Genomic DNA, 24,334 nt, shown 5'->3' with positions numbered 1-24,334 from the left:
GATGATTGCAGCAAGAAAGAGTTATATGAGGAGCAGTTAGGAAGAGGATCTTGTAAGAGATGAGACAGGTGGCTGAAAGATGTTGAGCTGTGGTGAGAATTTAGGAGGGCTTCCACTGCTTTGGGTACGAGGACGGTTAAAGGGGATTCCACAACTATTTATTCAGTGGCCTTAACCAAAAGGGCAGCAGCAAGTATGGCTCTAAGGCAAGGGGGGTACCCTCATGCCACAGGGTCCAGTCGGTGGCTATGATACCCTATGGGTCGATGGTGGTCCCCGTGTTTTTGGGTGAGCACATCAAGGGCATTGCCTTCCTCTTCATGTACAAAAAGGAAAAAGGGATGCTGATAATTGGGATGCTGAAGGGAAGAGGGGTTCATTAAACTCTCCTTTAAGGCTTTAAAGACTACGTCATCCTGTTCTTCCCATAAAATTGGATAGGAGTTGTTTTTCTTTAGTAAAACATGCAGAGGTTTGGCCCGAAGGGAGAAATTTGGAATCCAATTTCCACAATAACCAACTAGTCTGAGAAAACCTCACAGTTGACAGTTTAGTTTTGGGTTTTGGGAAACTCAGGATACCATGAAGCCTGTCTGGGTCTAAGTATACCCCTGGTTTTGATATCAAATGTCCTAAATGCCAAACCTGGGTTTGGACAAACTGCAATTTTCCCTTGTTTTCCTTGTGTCCCTTTAAGGCTAAAAGCTTTAGCAAGTGGATGCTGTCTTCCTGTGAAGAGGTTTGGAGGGGAGAGCAAAGAAGCAAATTGTCCACATATTGCAAAAAAGTAGAGCCCCTGCTGGAAACTTTATAATATCCAGATCAGCCTTCAGGATTTGTGAGAAATAAGAAGGCCTTTCAGTAAAGCCCTGAGGCATTACTGTCCAGGTGAATTGTCTTCCTTCCCAAGTGAAGGCAAAAAGGTATGGGCTAGCTTCATCAGCTGGAATACTAAATAATATGCTGCATAAATCAATTACAGTAAAGAATTTGTGCTCAGTAGGGATGGATGCCAGTAGCATATTAGGGTTAGGAACAACCGGGTGCCCAGGGATGACGATGTTATTTATTGCTCGGCGGTCCTGGACAAACCTCGATCCTTGGCCACTGGGTGTTCTCACAGGCAAAATAAGAGTGTTACAGGGATTAGTGCAAGGCACAGTAAGGCCTTGGGCCTTATATCCTCTGTTTATCAGCTTAATGCCCTGGACCACCTCTATTTATGGAGGTGTATAGAGGGTATTGATTAATCCCGGGAAGAGGCTTTGAGGGATCTATGTGGATCTTAATAAAGGTGTACAGTGGATTCTGCCAATAGCGGTTGTAGATTTTGCCCATAAAGAGGCTGGTATCTGACCTAATAGGGACAAATGACTAATGTCCTCGGAATTAGCTTTAGTGTCACGAGAGATGGAGCAAGTAAAAGATATCAAAGGGCCATTTAATTCACCTCGTTGACTATTTTGGTTGCTGCTGTCAAATTCTAGAATTATTTCCCCCTCCTGGGAGAAAAAAATTCCAGCATGGTATTCTTCTAAGAAATCTCAGCTCAAGAAATGAACAGGAGCAGAGGAACAAAGGAGAAAGGGGTAGGTATCTCCCTAAACAAAAAGGAATGGGTTTATAGACAGGGGCCTGTTGGGGTTTGTTTGAGACTCCCACTATCTTAACCGTTTCACTACTCTGAGGCAGGGGCTGCTTAATAACAGTGGGGTTGAGCACCAAGAGCGTGGCTCCAGTGTCAACAAGTACAGAGAAAAATTCATTCCCAATCTGGAGAGTGGTTTCCCCGAGTTGATTAAGGGGAAGAATTTGGAAAAGCCCCTGTGGTTCCTCAGAGCATCACCGTTGGGGATTAAGAAGGCACTGGAAAGGGTGGTTAGAGCACTGGAAATCCCTGGAGGGCTTATGCTTGAGGCAATCTCTCTTCAAACGCCTTGTCTTTTTACAATAATAGAAGAGACTGGAAAATTTCTAGTTCTGTCTAGGGGTCTCTATTTGTTGAAATTGAAAATTAAGGCTTTTTGTGGTCCTCCTTTTAGATGAATCATCTAGGCTGCAAGCGAGCTGATTGGCTAGATGGACCAAATTTGGAGTGGACGTAGTCTCTCATTTCATCCTGGTCCTTTTTACTAGAAGGAAAGGTCCTGGTTCAGCCCATTAATAAACATAGAATTAAAGGCTATCAGAGTGGACTTAACATCCATGAGGAGGCCAGAATCTTTTCATAGCGATCTGAAGCCAATTATGATAGCTATGAACAGGTTCATCAGCCTTTTGTGTGCAAGCCTGCATTTCGTTTCAATCAATGGGCTTAGGAAAAGCTACTGTAATTGTTCAGTGAAGCTCTCTAGCGAGTCGTTTGGGTATTTAGCCAAAAGTTAAGGGTCTGTTTTTCTAAATCCCTTTCAGGGTTTTTCCATCGGGCAAGTTTCATCCAATGTTGCGCCTGACCTTCACCAACAAGCATGTAGACTAACTGATGTAAACCTGAAAATCTTTGTTGATAAGTTTGAATGACTATGTTAAATTCTTCAGCAAACCCAAGGGGGTCCTCAGTTACTTTGGGAAACTCTTTAACTATGGCTCACAATTGAGCTTTAGTCCAGAGAATATAAGAAATCTGGGGTTTATTCGGATCCTCAGGAGACTTAACTTTAAAGGGGCAGGTTCTGATACGTTCAGAGGAGGAGGAAGTAGGGAGAGGCTCAGAGAAGAAAGGGAGTTTGGCAAGAGAATTAAATGCGGACGCAGAGGTGAGGGCTGTGCAGAAGGGAAAGAGGAAGATGGCATCAGAGGTGGAGCCTGAGACAAAGAAGCTAGGGGAGGGGAACATGAGGCTTCAGAAGCCACTTTGTTCTCCTTTAGCTGTTTGGTTGTCTCAGTTAATTTAGGTATGGTGTTTTGCAGAGAGGCAATTTTAGAGTCCTGAATATGCTTGGAGGCCTCAAGCTACCAATTACAATAGGCATCCCGTTCGATCTGTTTAATTTTAGGGCCACAGCTTTCTGATTTAACTCTGAGAAAAGCAGGTTTGGGGAGATCCAAAATTCTCCAAAATGGCCATTGGTGTTCTAAATCAATTTTGGCTAAATTGGTCCATTCAGTTAGAAACGCTCACGAGGAGGGACCCTAGTTTTTAAAAATAAAACCTCCAGGATCCCTGATGGAGGGCTGCCCTTAGAGCACTTAGATGACTGGGATCCCATTTCTCACATTCTTCCAAGAACAAAAGAAAATTCCTAGCTAGCCTGACTCCAAAGGGAACTTTACCAAAGTTTCAGCACACTTTTGAAAGGAAAACAGCTGAGTACTCACCAAGGATGAAGTTTTGATACCAAGGACAAAGCCTTGAACCTGAAAGGACAAAGCCTTTAGTGACCCCGAATAAAGTCAGAGAGCTCAAAATGCAGGGAGAGCAGAGCTCAGAATCTGACAGGAGACTTACCAAACCAAAAGTAGGCTGTGACTCATGGAAGTGATGAGCACAAGAGGCTCAATGTGGGTACCTCACTCAATTCCGGGAGTGACCATCACTCAGGGGTCACATCCCTTGGATCCCACTTTCTGACGCCATTTAATGTCAACTTTAAAATAAAATACTTGTTCACCTTACCAGCAAAATAAGTTTACTCAGGAATAGCCAGAGGAATTGCAATTCAGGAAATGCAAGCTATAGCACACCATAGGCAAATCCAGAGAGCAAAGGAGGAGAGACTGCTCTTATAGAAAAACGGGGGCGGGGGGGGGGGGGCGGCCCATGGCGGAGTGGTTATGTTCACGCACTCGGGTATGGAGGCCCGGGGTTCGCCGGTTTGGACCCTGGGCACAGACCTACACACCACTCATCAAGCCATGTTGTGGCAGCATCCCACATGGAAGAGCTAGAATGACTTGCAACAAGGATGCACAACTATGTGCTGTGGCTTTGGGGAGAAAAAAAAAAGAGGAAGATTGGCAACAGATGTTAGCTTAGGGCCAATCTTCCTCACCAAAACAAAAAAGAAGAAGTAGAAAGCATAAAAAAATTAAAAAGAAAAGAAAAGGAAAAAGGGGGAAGTTGGGAGGGGCTGTTCTAAATGAAAATTCATTGGAGGACAGTAAGAGTTCAGGGTGGGAATGGCTTCTCATTAACTGGGCTGTTGCTAGGCAAAGAGAAAAATCTTCCTTCCTCCTGCTGGAGTACTAAAGTAGTTGCACTTCCTGCCCAAAATTGTAAGGTAAGCTTTGATGGAAGGTATGGGTGTGAGAGCACTCCGTACAAGGCTTCCCACCTCCATTTAAATGAGGTTTCCCTTTCTTAATCTTCATACCATCCTTCAAAACTGAAGGAGAAATTAAGACATTCCCAGATCAACAAAAGCTGATGGAGTTTGTTGGTTCTATCCCAGCCCTACAAACATCACTAACGGGAGTCCTTCACACTGAAATGAAAGGACATTAGACGGTAACATGAAGCCACATGAAGAAACAAGGAACTTTAGTAAAGGTAACTACATAGGTAAACTTAAAAGCCAGTATTGTTGAATTTTGGCTTGGTAACTCCTACTTTGTCTCCTACATGATTGGAAAGGAATTTCATGAATCAATAATTATAAATCTATGTTAAGTGTCACACAAAGTGAAAAGAAGTAATCTGTGAGAATAAGAGCATAAAGGGGGGCATGTGTCTGTACAGAAACAGACTTTGGTATGCCTCTGAAGTTAAGTTGGTGTCAATTCAAAGGAGATCTTTTAAAATTTAGGAAGGTTAATTGTAATACTCATGCTAACCACTAAGTAAATTATACACACACACACACATACACAGAAGTGAATCAAAAAGATAGGCTAGAAAAGAAATCAATAAACCACAAATAATCCACTTTAGTGGGAATTGAGGGAGAAAAAAGATATAAGACATATAAAAAACGAATAACAAAAGGGCAGAACATTCCTTCATTATCAGTAATCACTTTAAATGTAGAGCAGTTAACTTACCAATTAAAAGACAGAAACTGGCAGAATGGATTTAAAAAATATATACTGCTATATGCTATCTACGAAAGACCATCTTTAGATGCAAAAAAAAGAAACAGGGTGAAATGGAAAAAAATGTAAAAAGGTATTCCATTCAAACAGTAAGAACAAGAGAGCTGAGGTGGCTGCACCAAAATCAGACAAAATAGACTCTAGGTAAAAAATTGTTACAGGAGACAGAGAAGGTTATTAGATATTGATAAAAGCATCAATTAATCAAGAAGATAAAATAATTATAAACATATGTGCATCAAACAACAGAGACCCAATATATATGGAGCAAACGTTGACAGAGTTGCAGGGACGAATAGACGTTCTACAAAATAGTTGATGAATTCAATATCCCACTTCCAATAATGGATGAAAACGTCTAGAGAGAATATCAGTAGGGAAGTAGAGGATTTCAACAACACTATAAATCTACTATAACAGACATGTATAGAACTCTTCACCCTAAAACACTGGAATACACATTCTTCTCAATGGTACCTGGAACATTCTCTAGAAAAACTGTTATGTTGGGCCACAAAAGTCACTCTCAATAAATTTCAAAAGACTGAAATCACACAAAGTATCTTCTCTGACCACCATGGAAGGAAGCTAGAAATTCATAACAAAAAGGAAAACTAGAAAATGCACCAATATGTGACAACTGAACAACACACAGTTAAACTATTGGTCACAGAATAAATCATGGGGGAGATTAAAAATACCTTTAGACACTTAAATACAGAAACACAGTATACTACAACTTGTGAGATTCAACAAAAGCAGTGCTTGGAGGAAAATTTATTAATTGTTAGGTAAATGGAAATCAAAACCACAATGAGATACCACTTCACATCCACTATGATGGCTATAACTTTTTAAAAAAGGAACATAAGGCGTGTTGGTGAGGATGTGGAGAAATTGGAACTCCTGAACATTGCTGGTGGGAAAGCGAAATGGCTCCGCTGCTGTGCAGAACAGTTTGGTGGTTCCTTACAAAATGAAAGACATAAGTACCATATGACCCAGCTACTCCACGCCTAGGTCTATACTCAAAAGAATTGAAAGGAGATGCTCAAACAGATTCTTGTACACGAGTACTCACAGCAGCATTATTCACAGTATTCAAAAGGTTGAGACAATTCATAGGTCCGTGAGCTGTCATCAAGGGACGAATGGATAAAGAACTGTGGTATATACATACATTGGAATATTATTCATCCAGAAAAAAGGAATGAAGTACTGATATACGCTTCAGTGTGGATGAACTTCAAAAACATTATGCTAAGTGAAAGAAGCCAGATACAAAATCTCACATATTGTATGACTCGATTTAAGTGAAATTTCCAGAAGAGACAAATACGTAGAGACAGAAAGCAGACTGTTTGCCAGAGGCTGCAGGAGAGGGGGAAATGGGAGTAGCTGGTTAAAGTGTATGGGGTTTTATTTTGAGGTGACAACAATGTTTTGGAGCTGAATAGAGGTGGTGATTCCACAACATTTTAAATGTACTAAACACCAATGTATTGCTCACTTTGAAAAGGCTTCTAGAAGAAAATATAGGCAGTACACTCTTTGACATCAGTATTAAAAGGATCTTTTTGGACACCATGTCTTCTCAGACAAGGGAAACAACGGAAAGAATAAACAAATGGGACTTCATCAGACTAAAGAGCTTCTTCAAGGCAAGGGAAAACAGGATTGAAAAAAAAAACACAACCCACTAATTGGGAAAAAATATTTGCAAGTCATATATCCAACAAAGGGTTAATCTCCATAATATATAAAGAGCTCACACAACTCAATGACAAAAAAATCAAACCACCTCATCAAAAAATGGGCAGGAGACATGAAAAGACATTTCTCCAAAGAAGATATACGGATGGCCAATAGGCCATGAAAAGATGTTCATCATCGCTGTGCATCAGGGAAATGCAAATCAAAACTACACTAAGATATCACCTTACACCCATTAGAATGGCAAAAATAACCAAAACAAAAAGTAACAAATCTTGGAGAGGTCGCGGAGAAAAAGGAACCTTCATACACTGCTGGTGGGAATGCAAACTCATGCAGCCACTATGGAAAACAGTATGGAGATTTCTCAAAAACGTATAAATGGAAATACCATATGACCCAGCCATCCCACTACTGGGTATCTATCCAAAGAACTTGAAGTCAGCAATTCCAAAAGTCCCATGCACCCCTATGTTCATTGCAGCATTATTTACAATAGCCAAGACGTGGAAGCAACCCAAGTGCCCATCAACTGATGATTGGATAAAGAAGATATGGTATATATATAAAATGGAATACTACTCAGCCAGAAAAAAGGATAAAATCGTCCCATTCACAACAACATGGATGGACCTTGAGGGTAATATTATGTTAAGTGAAATAAGCCAGATAGAGAAAGACAACCTCTGTATGACTCCACTCATCTGTGGAAGTTAAACATGTAGACAAAGAGAACAGATTAGTGGATACCAGGGGAAAGGAGGGGTGGGGGTGGGCACAAAGTGAGAAGTGGTGCACCTACAACATGACTGACAAACAATAATCTACAACTGAAATTTCTCAAGGTTGTTAACTATCAAACTCAATAAAATTTTTTTCTAAAAAATGGATAATTTTATGCTATGTGAATTTCACCTCAATTTAGAAAAAACACATCACTACAAATTCCAAAAAAAATCTTAAAGGATAATAAGAAGTGAGTATTATAAACAAATTTGTGTCAATAAATTTGACAACTGAAAGGAACGCACGCAATATGTATTTACGTTATGATTCTCTTTATATGAAAATGTGTGTACATGTATATGTGTTGTGTATTTATGACTAAATTGTTCCAAATTATGCTAAAGAATGGCTACGCCAATGTAGGTGCTCAGACGCAATGTATAAGAGTACCTGTTGCCCCCCAACTTCAGAAATAATCTTGCAAAGCAAGATTGCCTCAGCATTTACACTTCAAAAACCTGTCCTGCAGGACAGTTTGCACAGAGACCTCTGTATGAGGAGGAAGATAGCAGGGTCAGTATTTGCCCAGGTCATGGGCCCTAGGGAATTGAGGGAACTGGCAGGAGAATGAGTAACTGGAAGACTGTGGCATCTGAGGTGGCTAGGGAGGGAGCCCGAGGATGTGGAAGCCTGAGGATGTAAAGAGACGAAGTAGACGGGCCATGCAATGGTTTCCAATGCCCCTGCCCATGAGGGAACTCAGACAGCTCGGAGAGCCTGAGTTGAGCCAGACAGTGCGACTGTTTGCTAACGTGTGAGACTGCCTCTATTCCTCAGGGTGCGGCTGAGAAGTGTGCACTGTGGTCTCTGTACTCTAGGTGAGAAGGCCGAGACTAGACTTTGATCACTGAGGTACCACATAGAATAACATGGAATTATTCCTTATGTAATGGCAATTATCCCCTTAGTTCATATTTTTAAGACATGCAACGCGCCAATGTATGGATCCTTCAAGTAAATATACGTAAAGAATGGAAAAGTGGCAAGTGGTTGGAAATACCGGTAGTATGCGAGACCCAAAATTAGAGGCATAATTTGTAAACAGGTGGTACACCTCACCTATGTCATCATTTATAAGATTCTAAGTTGAAATTTGTTATTGCTGTTATTTTCATTTCAAAAGTTATGCCTGCTTGTCGTCTAAAGTGCAAACGTCACGGAAGTGTGGAAAATGAATTGTGTAAGTGTCTCTTTCAACTCTTGCCTGCAATTCTGAACTACTAATTGCTAGTCAATGAGAATGGTCGCACAGAACTGACCAGAACGTGAGATCACGTGCTATTGTTGTTTGGAACTGAGAATGAACGACTGAACCTCCTCAAACACATGGACCTGGAGCACCTGGTGTCAGCTCCCTGAGAAAGGCACTGGGCAGACAGGCTCGTTCTCCCTCCCTCTCTCTCAGGTGCTAAAGTGAGATCCCTCCCACAGGCCACCTTGAGGAAGGGGGAGGGGGCGGTACAGTGCCTGGATGAGAAGACAAATGGAAGCATGGTGAGAGGTGTGAAAAGGCCCATTTCCCATTCCCCTGTGTGCAAACCATAAAATTGTTCGTGGTGTGGTCTTCGAATACATTCAAATGATGGGGAATAAGAAGTCAAATATGTGAGTCCTCAGCTTCCTTCCTTCCACAGCCCTCACCAGGCAGAAGGCATCCTCTGTGAAGCCCCTTTGTGCCAGGTCACATGCTTGTTTCTGCGGGCCTTCAGGCAGAGCAACTGACTGATTCACACTGCCTGCAAAGGCCAATCTCTGGAAGCAGCATGTGTCCCTTCTCACAGGATTTACTGACAAACTACCTATGGACTCAAGCCTGATGTGTCTGCTAGGGACTGCCAGGGTGAATGGGGGGCAGGAGGAGAGGGCAGGGCCTTTCAGTCCTGGACCCATTGGCTCACGGTTGGGGCAGGGCAAGAGCGATCCAGGACACACAGCATACAACGTGCAACGTCGCTCTTTATTATGAAAATAAACAGCAATCGTGAGTGGGGAAAATACAGAGAACAACTGATCCTTCGGGTCATTATGTTACCTGGCCTACAAGTTAACTTTGCCCTGTCGGTCAGCCAGGCCTCCCACCCCAGGCATGGGCATGGCCGTAGGCTGCAGAAAAGAGAAACAAAGATGACGTGGATGAAGGCAAAGACGAGATCCAAGGGCTCCTTTCAGGGGATTTGTTTGAAGGCCTCCTCTGGGATCTTGCCCCCTGTCTGGAGGGAAGGAGTCAGGATGTCAGAAGGGCCAGCTCCCTGAGTTTCATTCCCAGGCCACTGGGCTCCACCATCCTGGCCTTCCTGAAGGCCCAGAAACATCCAGCTTTAACCCACTTGATTCCCAGACCTCACCTTGAGCGTAGTGAAGGCCTGACCAGCTCTGGTGTAGTTCCACTCATTGTCCTGAAGGCACCTGGAATGGGAGAAGAACAGGTGATCTCCATTAGTATCGCAGTACAGACACGCTGACCACGCAGTGCCACCGCTAAATCTATGCCACGTTTTTGCTGGGACGCATGTACCAGAACGAGCACTATGAGTAATGATGAAGAAAGACCCAGGGAAAACCCAAATGTCTATCACTAGCATTCAAAACTGAAAAACAGAGCTGTGCAAAAGAACAAGGGAGCTTAATATATATTGATAAAGATGTTCAAGAAAATAACAAATGAAAATTTTAGAAATACAAGTTTCCAATCATTTTTTATTGAGATATAATGCACATACCATTTTAAAGTGTACAATTCCGTGCCTTTTAGTATATTCACAAGATTGTGCAACCATCACTACTATCTAGTTCCAAAATAATCTTATCATCTCAAAAAGAAACTCCTTAACCATTAGAGATCACTCACTATTCCTCCCCTTACCACAGACCCCGGTAACCCCTCGTCTGCTTTTGGGCTCTGTGGATTTGCCTGTCTTGGACATTTCATATAAATGGAATCGTACAATACGCAACGTTTTGTGACTGGCTCCTTTCACTTAGCATGGTTTCAAGGCTCATCGATGTCATGGCATATATCAGAACTGTGTTCTTTTTTATGACTGAATAATACTCTACTATATGGATGTACCAGATTTATTTATCCATTCACCAGCTGAAGGACTTTCGGGCTGTTTCCACTTTGTGGCTGTTATGAATAATGCTACTGTGAACATTCCTGTACAAGTTTTAGAGTGAACGTGTGAACTCATTTCTCCTGGTAGATACTTAGGAGTGGGACTACTGGGTCACATGGGAACTCCATGTTTAACCTTTTGAGGAACTGCCAAAATGTTTTCCCCAACTACTGCACCATTTTACATTCCCACCAGTAATACACGAGAATTCCAATTTCTCCACATCCTCACCAACACTTGTTATCATTCGTTTTATTGATGAAAGCCATCCTAGTGAGTGTGAAGTGGTAATTCATTCTGGTTTGGGTTTTTTTTCGAATTTATTTTATTTATTTACTTTTTTAATTGCGGTAACACTGGTTTATAGCACCATATATGTTTCAGGTGTACATTGTTATGTATTTTGACTTCTGTGTAGGTTCCATCATGTTCACCACCCAAAGACTACGATTCACCACCACACACATGTGCCTAGTCACCCTTTCGCCCTCCCTCCCCCACCCCAGGTAACCACCAATCCAATCTCTGTTTCTATGTGTGTGTTTGTCGTTTTTATCTTCTACTTATGAGTGAGATCATAAGGTATTTGCCTTTGTCCCTCTGATTTATTTCACTTAGCATAATACCCTCAAGGTCCATCCATGTTGTCGCAAATGGCCGGATTTCATCATTTCTTATAGCTGAGTAGTACTCCATTGCCTATCTAGACCACACCTTCTTTATCCATTCATCCCTTGATGGGCACCTAGGTTGCTTGCAAGTCTTGGCTATTGTGAATAATGCTGCGAAGAACACAGGGTGCACGTGTCTTTACGCATTCATGTTTTCATGTTCTTTGGGTAAATACCCAGCAGTGGAATAGCTGGATCTTATGGTAGATCTATTCTTAAGTTTTTGAGGATACTCCATAGTGTTTTCCATAGTGGCTGCACCAGTTTGCACTCCACCGGCAGTGTATGAGAGTTCCCTTCTCTCCACATCCTCCCCAACACTTATTGTTTCCTATCTTATTAATTATAGCCATTCTGACGGGAGTGAGGTGGTATCTCATTGTAGTTTTGATTTGCATTTCCCTGATAGTTAGTGATGTTGAACATCTTTTCATGTTCCTGTTGGCCATCTTTATATCTTGTTTGGAGAAATGTCTGTTCAGATCTTTTGCTCACCATTTAATTGAGTTGTTGGATCTTCTCGTGTTGAGAAGTATGAGTTCTCTGTATATTCTGGATATTAACCCCTTATCAGGTATATGGTTGCCAATGTCTTCTCCCAATTGTTACGGTGTGTTTTCATCTTGTTGATGGTTTCCTTTGCTGTGTAGAAGCTCCTTAGTTTGATGTAGTCCCATTTGTTTATTTTTTCTTTTGTTTCCCTTGCCCAGTCAGACACGGTACTTGAAAATGTGCTGCTAACACTGATGTCAAAGAGCGTACCGCCTATGTTCTCTTGTAGAATTTTCATGGTTTCAGGTCTTACCATACTGTTTTAGTTACCATGGCTGTGTAGTATATTTTGAAATCAGGGAGTGTGATACTTCCACCTTTGTTCTTTTTTTCTCAGGATTGCTTTGGCTCTTCGGGGTCTTTGCTGTTTCATATAAATTTTAGGATTCTTCATTGTGGTATTAATTTGCATTTCCTTAATGACTAATGACGTTAAGAAGCTTTTCATGCGCTCACTGACCATTCATATATCTTTTTGGAGAAATGTCTATCCAGATATTCTCCATTTTTAAAATTTGGTGGTTTGTCTTTTTATTGTTGAGCTGTAAGGGTTCTTCATATATTCTTGTCAGATACGTGATTTGCAAATATTTCCTCCCATTCTGTTGGTGGGATTTTCTTTTTTGATAGTGTCCATTGATGCGCAAAGGCTTTTAATTTTGATGAAGTCCAATTTATCTATTTTTTCTTTGGTTGCTTGTACTTTTGGTGTCATATATAAGAAATCGTTGCCTAACTCATGAAGACTTACACCTATGTTTTCTTCCAAGTTTTTACAGTTTTAGTTCTTACTTTTAGACCTTTGATCCATTTTCTGTATGTGTTTGCATAGGGTGTGAGTCAAGGGTCAAAATTTGTTGTTTTGCGTGCGGATTTCCAGTTGTCCCACCACCATTTGTGGAAGAGGCTACTTTTTCTCCATCGGAAGTTTTCGGCACTCTGGTTGATAATCAATTGACCATAAACGTGAGGGTTTATTTGTAGACTCTCAATTCCATTCCACTGATTCATGTGCTGTCCACATGCCAGTACCACTCAGTCTTGACTACTGTATCTTTGTAGCAAGTTTTGAAATCAGGAAGTGTGAGTCCCCTAACTTTGTGCTTCTCTCTCAAGACTGTTCTGGTGCACTTTCATGTGACATTTAGGATAGGCTTGTCGATTTTTGCATGGAAGGATTTTGATAGGTATTGCATTGAATCTGTAGATTGCTCTGGGTATTACTGCCGTCTTAACAATATCAAGTCTTCCAACCCATGAAAACGGGGTGTCTTTCTGTGTATTTATGGCTTATTTAATATATTCCAACAATGTTTTACAGATTTCAGAGTATAAGATATGTGCTTCTTTTGCTACATTTGTTTCTAAGTATTTTACTATTTTGATGCTACTGTACATGGGCTTCTTTTTTAATTTCATTTTTGCATTGTTCTTTGCAAGTACATAGAAATACAAATGAGTTCTGTATATTGCTCTTGTATCCTGCAACCTTGCTGAACTTGTTTATCAGTAGTCTTTTGGTGGATTCTTTCAGATTTTCTATGTACAATATAATGTCATTAAGCATTACACTAATTTTAAAATCCTTTACATATATAGTGGGATTATACCATTTTCATGGACCCAATTTGTTTTGGGAAGGAAAATATCCAAAAAGTTATTTTTCCAAATTGCCGGCAAGTTTTCCTGATTCACCCCCCGGCTGTCCCAACTCGCCCCTATTCCCATGCACACCCAGCACTCACTTCTGAGACCACTCGAGGTTCATCCCAGACTGGGTGGAGAAAGCCTGCACCATTTCCTGCTGCTCCTGGGAGACGGTGGGCACGGAGCTGGAGGTGGGTGTGGGAACTGGCATGAAGAACGCTCTCTGAGTCTCGTCGGGGGTGGCGTCCCTCACAAACAGCTGGTCATTCACGATGCACAGACTGGAGGAAAAATGGGCCCCCGGACAACTGATGAATGGACAACCCCACAACCCCGGAAATGAGCCTGCTCCCACGGCCACTCAGCAACCAGATTCCTTCCAGAGCCCTATACTGTGCCTGCCCTCTAGATTCCTTGGCTCGTACCTCCACCCTTCTCACAGAGCTCACCTTTGGAGAGACTGTCTACCAGCTTCACTACATTTGTACTTTACCTGCAACCCAGGGACAATTTTGCACTTGCATTTACCCTGTACAACAGCCCAAGGGGCGGACAGTCTAATCTCCATGTTCAGAGGGAGACACTGAGTCACAAGGAAGTCATGTGACTTAACCAAGGTCACACAGCTAGTGAGTGTTGGGGCCAGGAAGAGAACCCAGTGTTCCGACTCCAGACCCCATGCTCTTACCCACTAGGCTAGGCTGCTCCTCGGATCTAACTGGTGGCTTTCCACAATACTGAGAAAACCCCGAGGTCAACACCACCACATTCCCACCCACTGAGCCCAGGCTGGGCTGGGTGTTCCCACTCACAACACAGTACTCACCTGGAATTGCTGGCAGGGACAATGATGAAGGTTCGTGTGAAGGCACGAACAGAACTCTGAGACTTTCCTACCACTTTAAAAACAAACAACAAACAAAAATACCCCCGAAGAGTCACACATGCTTTACATGCTCACACGGCATTACCTAGTCAGGATCTGACTTGATAGTCATGCTGAAGGGGACAGTTGTTCACTGGGAGTCAGGGTGTTGGGAATGGAGCGGGCAACAATAGGAGCAATCTGCTCCCAGTCCAGGGACCCTACTATGTGTCGGGCTCTGTGACAACCACTTTACAGGCTCAGTTGATTCATTTTTCACAGCGACCCAAGAGGTGGGTATTATTAGCCCCATTTTCCAAATGAGGAAACCCGGAGGTTAAGGAACCGGCCAAAGTTCACAGAGCCAGGATCTGGGATGAGAGACATCAAAACTCCACAGCCTGTGTCCCTGTACCTGAGCTGTGCGGGGCAGACAGGCATGGACACAGGTCAGACCAGGACGGTTTGGAGGCAGAGTGGGGACTGAAGAACACAGATTACTGGAGTAGGAAGACAGGGGAAGGGACCAGGGAAGCTGGGAGAGTTCTGAGAGGGAGCCCAGCCGGGGGGAAGGAGCAGTGGGGCATCTGGGGTGGGGACTCCACATACACTCACCTTCACTGAACACCCCGTTGAGAGAGATGCACAGCACCCTTTCCTGAAAGGGAAGAGCCCAGGGGCTCAGTCACCACCTAAACCTCCTACCCACCTGCGGCTTTCTGGGCACGCCTGAGGGAGGAAGCAGGTGCTCACCGTTTGGAGCCAGGTTTCTACCAAGAAGGAGCTGAATTCATGCTGAGTTCTGGGCAACACACAGAGGGAGCGCACGATGTCATGTTTTGTATGTTTCAGCAGCTGAACCCGCAAGTCTGTGGGGGGGTGAGAGTGAAGGTCAGGGACTGCCACACTCTGGGCCTTGACTGACCCCTCCACACCCCCTTTCCCTGCCCAATCTTCCCACACGCACAGGGGTCCTTGAGCTTCTTTATGTTCCTGTTATACTTGACGTACTCGCACAAGCTGCTTCTAGGAGAGAAGGAGGAGCAGGAGGTGGTGATCTGTCCAGTGTGGGTGTTTCCAGGAGCTGGCCTGTGTCTGCTGGGGAGCCACAGGGCCCAGGAACAGAGTGTGAGCTGTGATACTCACAGAGCTGGGTCCTCGGGGTTGAAGGGAATGCTCAGAGAGAAGTAGGCCTCGTCGTGGTAAGCACCAAGAAGACCCTGTCGGTCTCCATAGTCATAGATGAAGTAATACCTGTGGGGGAGCAATGAAGACAATCTGTCCCCGTGGTGTAGACGTCAAATAAGACTCAAAAACTCCCACAAGCAGATCTGTGCTTGGGTGGCCTGGCCTGTCCCAGCCTTCCCCATTCCTGTGCTCCCGGGAGTACTTACTGCTGCAAGAATTGCATGACTAGATTTTTCAGTGTCTCAGATCCTTTAGAGCTTTCCTGGAATCAAAAGACATTGAGATCATGTGGCTGATAAAGCCTCCCTTGTGATACCACAATGTTGTTGATCCTTCTTGCTCACCTTGCCAGGCTTTAAGTAGCAGGTGTCAACGTCAACGACAATCGGCGTGGGTAACTCCCGGCCATCCTGGAGAAGGGAAGAGGAAGTCAGCAGTGCAGACCAGGGAGGTGGCCCTAGATGATCAGGGAAAAGGATGGGCCCAGGAGAGGGTGAGGGTCAGAGGTCAGGTGTGAAAGGCCCCTGGAAAATCCATGGGCAAGACTACAGTGGGCGTCTTCATCATGAGGTCTTGGAAGTCTCTACTATTAAATGCAACTTTTTGTGTGTGTGGGCGTTAGCATGGGCATTTTCCCACCAAATATATTCATGTCTTTCTCAGGAGTCCCTGTCCCTTAAAATGGATAAAGGTCTCATGCAAACATATAACCTAGGCGAGCCCCAAAGGGCTTGGGGGCAGATGTGGAGGCCATCAATGTGAGTGAGAGACAATCACAAACGTAGGCACTTACCAGGCGTAACAGCTTGGGGAAATATTCCTTGATGGCACTGTCCAAAACCGAAAATAGAAAGAAGTGGTTGATAGTTCGGGGCTGCAGCACTTCTTTTGATTTAAAATACTGATACCATAAACACAGCCCAGTGTCTTCTGCCCATCCAGAAGGCCCCTTTGCCCAACTCAGCCTCTGATTTCATGGCTATTGGGGCCACTTCCCCGCTGAGCACTGAGCATCTGTCATATGGACTGTCTGAAAGGCGCAGTCTCTAGATCTCACTCCACACCTTCACATTCGTATTCCCTCCCTCCTGCCTTCCCTTCCTCCTGGCTTCCCTCCCTCCTTCTCCTTCCCCCTGGGTGGCTCTCACCTACACTGCTCTCACTCCTCCCCATGCACAATATAGCATTTGGAGCCCAGGTCCAGGGTTTCCTTCCCCTCCCTGCCCCCCTTCCTTCCTCCAAGACCCCACCAAAGGCTGCAGAGAGGAGAGGGAATGGGGTGGGAGCCCAGGGCTCTGCTACCTCACTGGGGGTCCAGCATTCTGCCGGGACCAGGACACCTCCAGGGATGGCCCATGATGCTGAGGCAAGGAAGTGAGTGAGGCCAGGCTCAGGAGGCAGGGAGGGAAGGGGAGGGGATGAGAACAGAGAGGGAGTGAAGGTAGGACAGAGAGATGAGAGAGACACAGGGGAGTAGAGACAAAGGAGAGAGAGAAAGCAAAGCAAAGGGAAGAGAAAGAAGCTCTGCCCTGGTGGTGGGGATCAGGGAAGAAGAGAGGAGAAAGGGGTGATGGCTCCCCTGCTGCAGCCCTTTCCTTCATATGCCCTGGCTGGCCCTGGACCCGAGGTAGGAGTGGAAAACATGCACTTGTTTGGGCTGGGGGCCCACTGGATGCTGGTTGACACTTTGCCACTTGTGTGAGCTCAGTCTGAGCTGGGAATGGGAAATGGAGGAGCCACGGGGGCAGGAGACCTTCCCCAGAAGGAGTAAAGGGTCAGGTCCCAGCTCACCATGGGGTGCAGGCCTATGGCCCCCTCTTATGATCACCACCTTCTCTCCTGATGGCCCCTGTGCACCTGTGCCTGTCTTAGTCGATTCCTTGTCTGAGGAATCACAGCCTTCTTGGGTGACCCGCAGTTCTTCAAGGAAGGACCAGGCAGGATGATGTGACATGTGGATGGAGGGAGGGGCAGTGCCCCCGAGAGGCCTTTCCTTCTGTCTCCTCAGCCACCTCTGCCCTCTGCCTTTCACTCGTGCCTCAGGAAGCCCTCTCAGTGGCGGTGACCCACTTCTGGCCACTTGACTCAGGGAACCCAGCTTTCTCCCAAGGAGTGCCCAGCTCTTGGCATTGTGCCAGAAGAACAGATGTCATGAAGACAGCAACCCGGGGCCTTGGACCTCAGCATGGGGTAGGAAAGATCCTATGGCAACCTGGGATCGGAGGGGAGACCCATTTGAACTAAGGGAAAAAGGATCCTTCTCAGGGCAGGAGAGGGAATCTCCCTATTGGCTCATAAGCAAGAAGCCCTGTCTCAGCATGAGACCTTGGTCCAGAGGGCCCTTCTCAGTCCAGGGCACCAGCATCTGGCTCAAGGCTGGTGAGTCCTGGTCCTGGCAAGTAGGAGGAGCCCTGCCGCCTGGAACACACTCTTGGGAGAGCATGCTAGAGCAAGCCAGGTGCAGACTCCGGAAACAGACCCCAGAGCACGTGAAGAGGTGAGCTGGTCAGAGGAAGGAAAGGAGCCCTCTAAGCACAGATGAGGGACACAGAAAAGAGATGGCAGGGCCTGTGGTCCTCCCAGAAGACCAGGCCCACCACCTCTGCAGAGGGGCATTGTCAGGGGTCGTTCAGGCTCCCGTGCGTGAAAGTCCCCAAGAAGGGTGACAGGGGTTCACACCGACCTTATGTAGGTGGACTGGTCTCGAAAGGTGTCACACAAGGGGTTGCCTTCCAGCCACAGCTCTTCAAGTTTCAGCCCTTTCATCTTGCCCACCTCCCACGCGGAATTCAGCTGAGGAACATGGGGAGGAAACTGGAAAAGGAGTCCCAAGGAAAGACAGACATCTGGGCCCCTGCACACCCAGCCCCCACCCTCTCCCACAGGCACCTTCACCTGCCTCCTGTCATCACTCTGATGAGCACCACCACCTACTCTCAACCAACTTTGGTTGGCTCCCTCTTCCCACCTCATTTTTGGAGAGGTTCAGGATCTTGACTGTGGGGGCCTTCTGTATAATGTCAGACAGGCCATCCAGCTGGTACAGTTTGTTGTTGCACAAGTTCAAGGACAACAGCTTTTGAGGAAGAAGAGTTAGAGTGATGGTGACATCTGGGGCCTGGGAGACAAGTCTGTCCTCCATCCCATCTGTTCCACCCCCTATCATAATATCAGCGCTAGGCCTAAGGCCTCACCTTGGGGAAATTCGTTTCGATGATCTGCAGGGTGGCAGCCATGCAGCTTCTTCGATTCAGGATTATATCAATATCATGGTCCACCAAGTCTTCAGAAAGCCAAGAAGAGAGAATGAGAAGGTTGAGATGGGTCCAGGGCCAGCACCAACCCCTCTCCACGTCACCATCCCTAAGTCTCCCTCCCAGGCAGATCTTTCTGTCCTCACCTGCCTCAGAATTACTGCTGTCAGGCATACCTGGGTCAAAGCGGAGCGTTTGGAGGTCAAGAGCTTGCTGGGAGACATCATATCGTTTGCTCATGGCCAGCTGCAGGGAGAGATGGAGAGAGAGGCTCTGAGGCTGTGGTGGTGATAGGGAAATCAGGGGCTGGGGGAAGAAGAGGTGGGTCTGGGTGTGGGCATACAATGTACCTTGAATCTGCATTACCTTTAGCTGCTCCATTTCTTCTGGTTCCAACTTATTCTGCACAGAGTAGGGTTCAGCAGAAGGATCAACAATGATAGATATCTGCAGGAAGGCGAGGTGGAGTAAGCACCATGAACTTTAATTCCAAAGACGACCACCGGCCCCTGGCCTGTCCTCCTCCCCCGGGACTGGGTACAGGTACGGCCCTCAACAGACACCTTTTGGTTCTCCACGCCACAAATCTTGTAGCTCACATCCCTCAAGGCAGAGGCAGGGCCAGCATCCTGCACAAAGAACCGAGCCCAGTCTTTCACGTAGTGGAACTACAGGGATTGAAGGCAACAGCAACAGCGTCAGAGGCCATGGCCCCTGCCGAGCCAGGGCTCTCCCCCTTTCCTGTGCCCACTCATCTGACTTCGCCATCGTCTCTTACATCCACTGGAGTGAAGGGGACACTGCAATGGCTCTGGATTGAATTCATTAGCCATGTCTTGTCATACTTTCTCCCATATGGAATCTGGGGGTGAAAAGGGTTGGAGAGAAGAGAGACAACATGGAATCAAGCCTGGAGAACAGACCCAGCAGTGTTCTTTTCCAACCTTCTATTGCGCTTCAAAGGATTTCAAAAGAAGGGACGACTGGCATGATTTCTTATGTTTGTGCCAAATATAGATTTCCTACATTCCTTTTCTCTCTATCCAAAGCTCTCCTCCAAACAATCAACTTAAAGTGGTAGGCATGATCTTCTTTTTGTAAAGTTCCAGGAGATCCTCCCTAGGGCAGACCCTGCTCGCACCTCAGACAATGTCTCCAGAGACTCGACCCCCATCCTCCACACTCAGCTTCAGCCAAACTGAGACATCCAGTGTGGAGCTGCTCCACCTTTGTGACAGTAGTTTCCATCTTTGCCTTTAGACAGGCTCCTCTGTTCTCCCTACAGTCAGCCTGTTCCTTTTATATGGCTTCTTTGAATTTTCCCTTAGATGAACAAGGTTAACTCCTTGTAATAAAAAGGACAGATTACAAACTGTCCCCAGCAAAGTACTTAGTGTCTCTACATGAGCCCAACACAACCCCCGAAACCCCGACCTTTCTCCTTTCTCTCCTGTGCATTGCCTACAGTTTTGTAGGACACTCACTGTGATCTTGAACCAGCTCCCTGGGGTTCCATCCTTTGTGTTATCCCCCACTTCTCTCTCCAAAGGTTTTCTGTTTCTCCACGCAGCCCTCTGGATATGGTCTTCATTATGCCATTTCACTCTTCTGTTTTTGTGTCGAGTAGTGTAGGGCGTCCTGCGGGGGGAAGTGCAGAGAAGGGGAGTGGCCATCAATGCTAAGAAAGTCTTCTATACACCTTTGCCTCTCTGACAGCAGGACTACAATTAGGATTGCTCAACCATTATTCCACTCCCAGTATTCTCCAGTTTTCCAGTGAGAGAAGGAAATCACCATGGAGAGTGAAACAGCTGCATAGTCCCAGGAGCTGCTACATGCAAACCAGGCTGCCTGGTCACTTACCGTCTTACTTGGGGGTCCTCCTGGACATCCCTCATCACCATGTTTCCATCATGCTCCTGGTGGTGTGAAGGCCAAGGTTCATATCCACCGTGATCACGAGGGTTCCTTTTGCCAAAATTACCTCGGAAAGACCTCCAATTTCTATTTCTTCCTCGAGGTGAGCTGCCACTATCATTGTATTCTGGAAAGGGGAACAACAATACAAGTTTGAAGACACATCAGTGGTCCATTTACCATCTACTACGTCTTGAGCTAACACCATGGTAGGGCAAGCAAGGTGCCAACCTGCCCTAAGGGACCAATCCCACAAACTCCAGAAAGGAAACTCCTCTGCCTGTGCAGACAGGAGAGCCTTATCTGACAGAGGGCACTATCAGGGAAGATATGTTAGAGGAGGAGGAGCAGGAGGAGCGGGAGGGGGAAACTGTGTTGAATCTCTTAAAAAATGCAGCAGGGTTTATAAAGAACAGAGGCGTGTGCGTCCATGGGTTAGATGGGACACCAGCCATACACTAGAAAGGTATCTGAATCTTGCCTTCTCTCAGGCCTCTCTAGCGACCACACCAGTACCTGGGAGGGAACCTCTCTCACTTCCCAGAGCCAATCGGCCACCAACCTGATTCCACTAACAATCAGCAAGCTGTACTTCCTCTGCTGGTGTAGTGCAAACTTTAATGTCAGGTGGGACTGACGTTAACAGCCTCCAGCCTAGCTCTCAACAACACCCTGTTTGAAATATCCAGAGTGAGCTTTCTCTTTGCCTAGCCTGAGATGCCTTCCTGCTCAGGAGACAGCTCTTTCTAACTTCAGCTCTTCTGCAACAGGCGTCTGAATGACCAACTGGAATGATGTATCAACTACCATATCCGAGGGTTCAGGCATTCTCCCTTTCTCTTTCTACTCTTGGTTTCTAATTTGATTCCATTACGGTCAGAGAACATACTCTGTATGGTTTCAATGCTTTTTAAGTTTGCTGAGATTTGTTTGATGGTCCAGGAGATGGTCCATCTTGGTAAATGTTACATAGACACTTGGAAAAACATTGTACTCTGCTGTTGTTGGGTGCCCTATTTACACGATGTAGATCCTGTTAGTTCATGGTATTATTCAGATCTCCTATATCCTTGCTGGTTTGCTCTCTAGTAATTCTATCACCTGCTCATAAGGGGGGGTGTTGAAGGCCCCAATTATAATTATGGACATGGCTGTTTCTCCTTTTGGCTCCATCAGAGTTTGCTTCGTGTACTTTGAGGCTCTGTTGTTTGGTACATACACTTTTAGGGTTGTTATGTCTCCCTGGTGGATTGATCCTTTTATCATTATGTAGTGCCTCTGTTTGTCTCTTATTAATTTCTTTGCTCTGATGTCTACTTTAGTGGGTATTGTAGCCACAGGTACGCTTGTAAAGTGTCTTGGTTATATTTCAGCCTGTATTCACTCCTAGGATTTGTGTTGCTGTTCACCCCTCCCACCCAAACACTCCCCACCAACATTTGTAATTCACCATATGGAGAGATTTGGAAGTTTTTCTGGGCATCTACAGAAATAAGATAGTCTCAGTTCTATCTCCTGTAGGTAGATTAACTAAAGGTATTTTATTTTTTATCACATTCAAGTCAAACAGTGTACCAGCAGATAATAATCCTAGTGGTTTGAGGGGAGGGAGGATTACTCAGGTAATTAGGCTGTTAGAAACCAGCTTCCTTTTGGGTTCTAATACTTAAGGTTTTCTAGGTTTGTGTGCTGTACATTTTGTACATTAATTACTCCCCATGTTGGCTGAGGGCACACTTATGAGTAAAAGTTCGTTCACTGCTGATCACTCCACGATGTAGTGATTAGGACCAGCCTCAGATGAACTCCTCTGAGAAGTCATTGCTTTCAATGTGTGGCCCGCTGTCAGGACCCTCCTGCTGCTCACAACCTTTGGGACATTGCCTGTGTGGCACTGGAAGTGAAATTAGACATGAATCGAGCATTTGAGCCAGAAATGCCACTTGCTCAGTCCCCAAAACTTGGAGGCACCCTGGAGTGTTCTCTTTCTCTCATACTCCACATCCAACCGATCAGGAAATTCTCTTGGCCCCCCTCTCAAAGTATATCCCGAACCTAGCTGCTTCTCCCCACCTCCATTACTCCCACCCTAGCCAAGACACCAACACCCATCTCCTGGATTATAGCAGCTACCAACTGGTCCCTCTGCTTTCATCCTTGCTCTGTCACCATCTGTTTTCAACCCAGCAGCAGAGCATGAGGCAAGTCATTTCACTCCTCTGCTCAAAACCATACAACAATGGTTTGAAGCCCATCAACGTGTTAAAAAGCCATGACTTCATAATCATACTAAACCACAATAACAACCACCAAGAGAAACACTATCGGGGACCTTTGGACAATGCCAGGCAACCAACTCGTTTTCCTGAAAATCCACCAATGAAAGGAAGAAATCAAATGTTAAAGGGAGGAGTAAGGGCATGCGGTCAACATATGGCATATAACAAGAGTCAGAATCATCTTCGAGAACTAACATTACTTCAGAAATACCATCGCGGAGGGGAAAGTGTCCAAGTGAGCCAGCTAACAGCTACAGCAATCCCCAGACTGACCAAGTCTGGTGCCTAAACAGGGCGAGACCCCTCCCTCATCAAGGTGATTCAGACACGAGCAATCTCAGGCATGGCCTTGTTTTGGGAATCTCACAGGAGAGTGGGCACGTGATAAGAAGCCAGAGAGGGACAACCGTCCCTCCCGCCCCCCCCCCCACACAGACATCCACTTACTGAATGTTTGCATCTCAGCACAATCCCTGTCTCACAGTTGTTCTGCCAGAATCAAAGGTGATAACAGGAGTATTATAAAGCACCTAGTGCCTGTCACCCAGGCTGCCTGGGTTCTCCTTCAGGCTCTACCATATAGTAGCTGATCCTCCCACAAGGAAATAGTCATGAATATCCTTTATGACACCCTGTGTGTTCAGACGGCTACTTCCTGTGTCATTTCGGAATTCCCCGACATCATTGCTATGTCGTTGAGTACAGGGCAACGGCACCCTGCTGTGGTAGGGAAGGATGTGGTGACAAGGAAGCCAACACTTGCCCACCAGCAACCAACAGTTGCTCCGTGTTGGGCAGACTCACTAGATTTCTTTGACCTCCTCACACACAGAAATCCATGACACTGTAGCCATGGTCCCTTTTCAGATCAGGAATATTAGGCTCACAGGGGTTAGGTACATTTCCCAGGATTTCTCAGCCAAGTAGGTGGCAGGACAGGAATTGTGTCCTCACCTATTGATCTGCCTCCACATCCTAAGTGTTCCTCCAGCTACTGCACGGGTTCTCCTCTAATGGTGAACTTTCAGGTCCCACGGACAGATTTCTGTAAGACCGGGGTGATGTTTTGTGACTGGAAGCTAGGCTAGTTTGGGTGGGCCCAGGTGTCTTGGATCAAGTGGAATATCTGTCTTGAACTAGATGCAGAAATCTGTTTGGATCACAGGGTTTGCAGATTACGAGTCCCTTTGGGCTGGCAGCGGCTGGCATATAATAAGGGTCTAATTAATATTTGTTAAGTGAACGTATGTAAGGTAGACCTGGGATCATCAACAAAGCCACTTTTGAGAATGCATACCACTCAACCATTTCTACC

At 45.5% G+C, this 24,334-nt stretch overlaps 1 protein-coding gene across 1 annotated transcript; it reads right to left on the bottom strand.

The window, feature by feature from the left end:
- Positions 1-9,695: 9,695 nt before the first annotated feature.
- On the bottom strand, positions 9,696-20,856 carry LOC139042613 (nuclear RNA export factor 2-like). Its single transcript, XM_070501770.1, has 20 exons — positions 20,687-20,856; positions 20,308-20,461; positions 19,602-19,685; positions 19,387-19,491; positions 19,190-19,270; positions 19,000-19,069; positions 18,764-18,852; positions 18,538-18,645; positions 18,253-18,362; positions 16,363-16,399; positions 15,914-15,979; positions 15,776-15,831; positions 15,528-15,635; positions 15,349-15,407; positions 15,135-15,250; positions 14,997-15,039; positions 14,343-14,415; positions 13,615-13,797; positions 9,876-9,936; positions 9,696-9,740 (listed from the first exon to the last, which is right to left on the bottom strand). Exons 1-20 carry the CDS (start codon positions 20,725-20,727, stop codon positions 9,696-9,698), a joined length of 1,689 nt encoding a protein of 562 aa, XP_070357871.1. The 5' UTR covers positions 20,728-20,856.
- Between the last annotated feature and the right edge of the window lie 3,478 nt (positions 20,857-24,334).

This window comes from Equus asinus, chromosome X, assembly GCF_041296235.1.
Source record: "Equus asinus isolate D_3611 breed Donkey chromosome X, EquAss-T2T_v2, whole genome shotgun sequence".
Classification (NCBI taxonomy): domain Eukaryota; kingdom Metazoa; phylum Chordata; class Mammalia; order Perissodactyla; family Equidae; genus Equus; species Equus asinus.
Note: the sequence above shows the minus strand (reverse complement) of the source record. Positions and strands in the feature narration are given on the sequence as shown.

Excerpts from the sequence above, each read along its gene's own strand:
- LOC139042613 (XM_070501770.1), bottom strand. The coding sequence starts at position 20,727 with ATGGTGATGAGGGATGTCCAGGAGGACCCCCAAGTAAGACG. Across the intron at positions 18,853-18,999 it reads AACGCTCCGCTTTGACCCAG|ACTTGGTGGACCATGATATT; the intron begins GTATGCCTGACA and ends GGCTTTCTGAAG. Across the intron at positions 15,832-15,913 it reads GCTACTTAAAGCCTGGCAAG|GAAAGCTCTAAAGGATCTGA; the intron begins GTGAGCAAGAAG and ends TTTTGATTCCAG.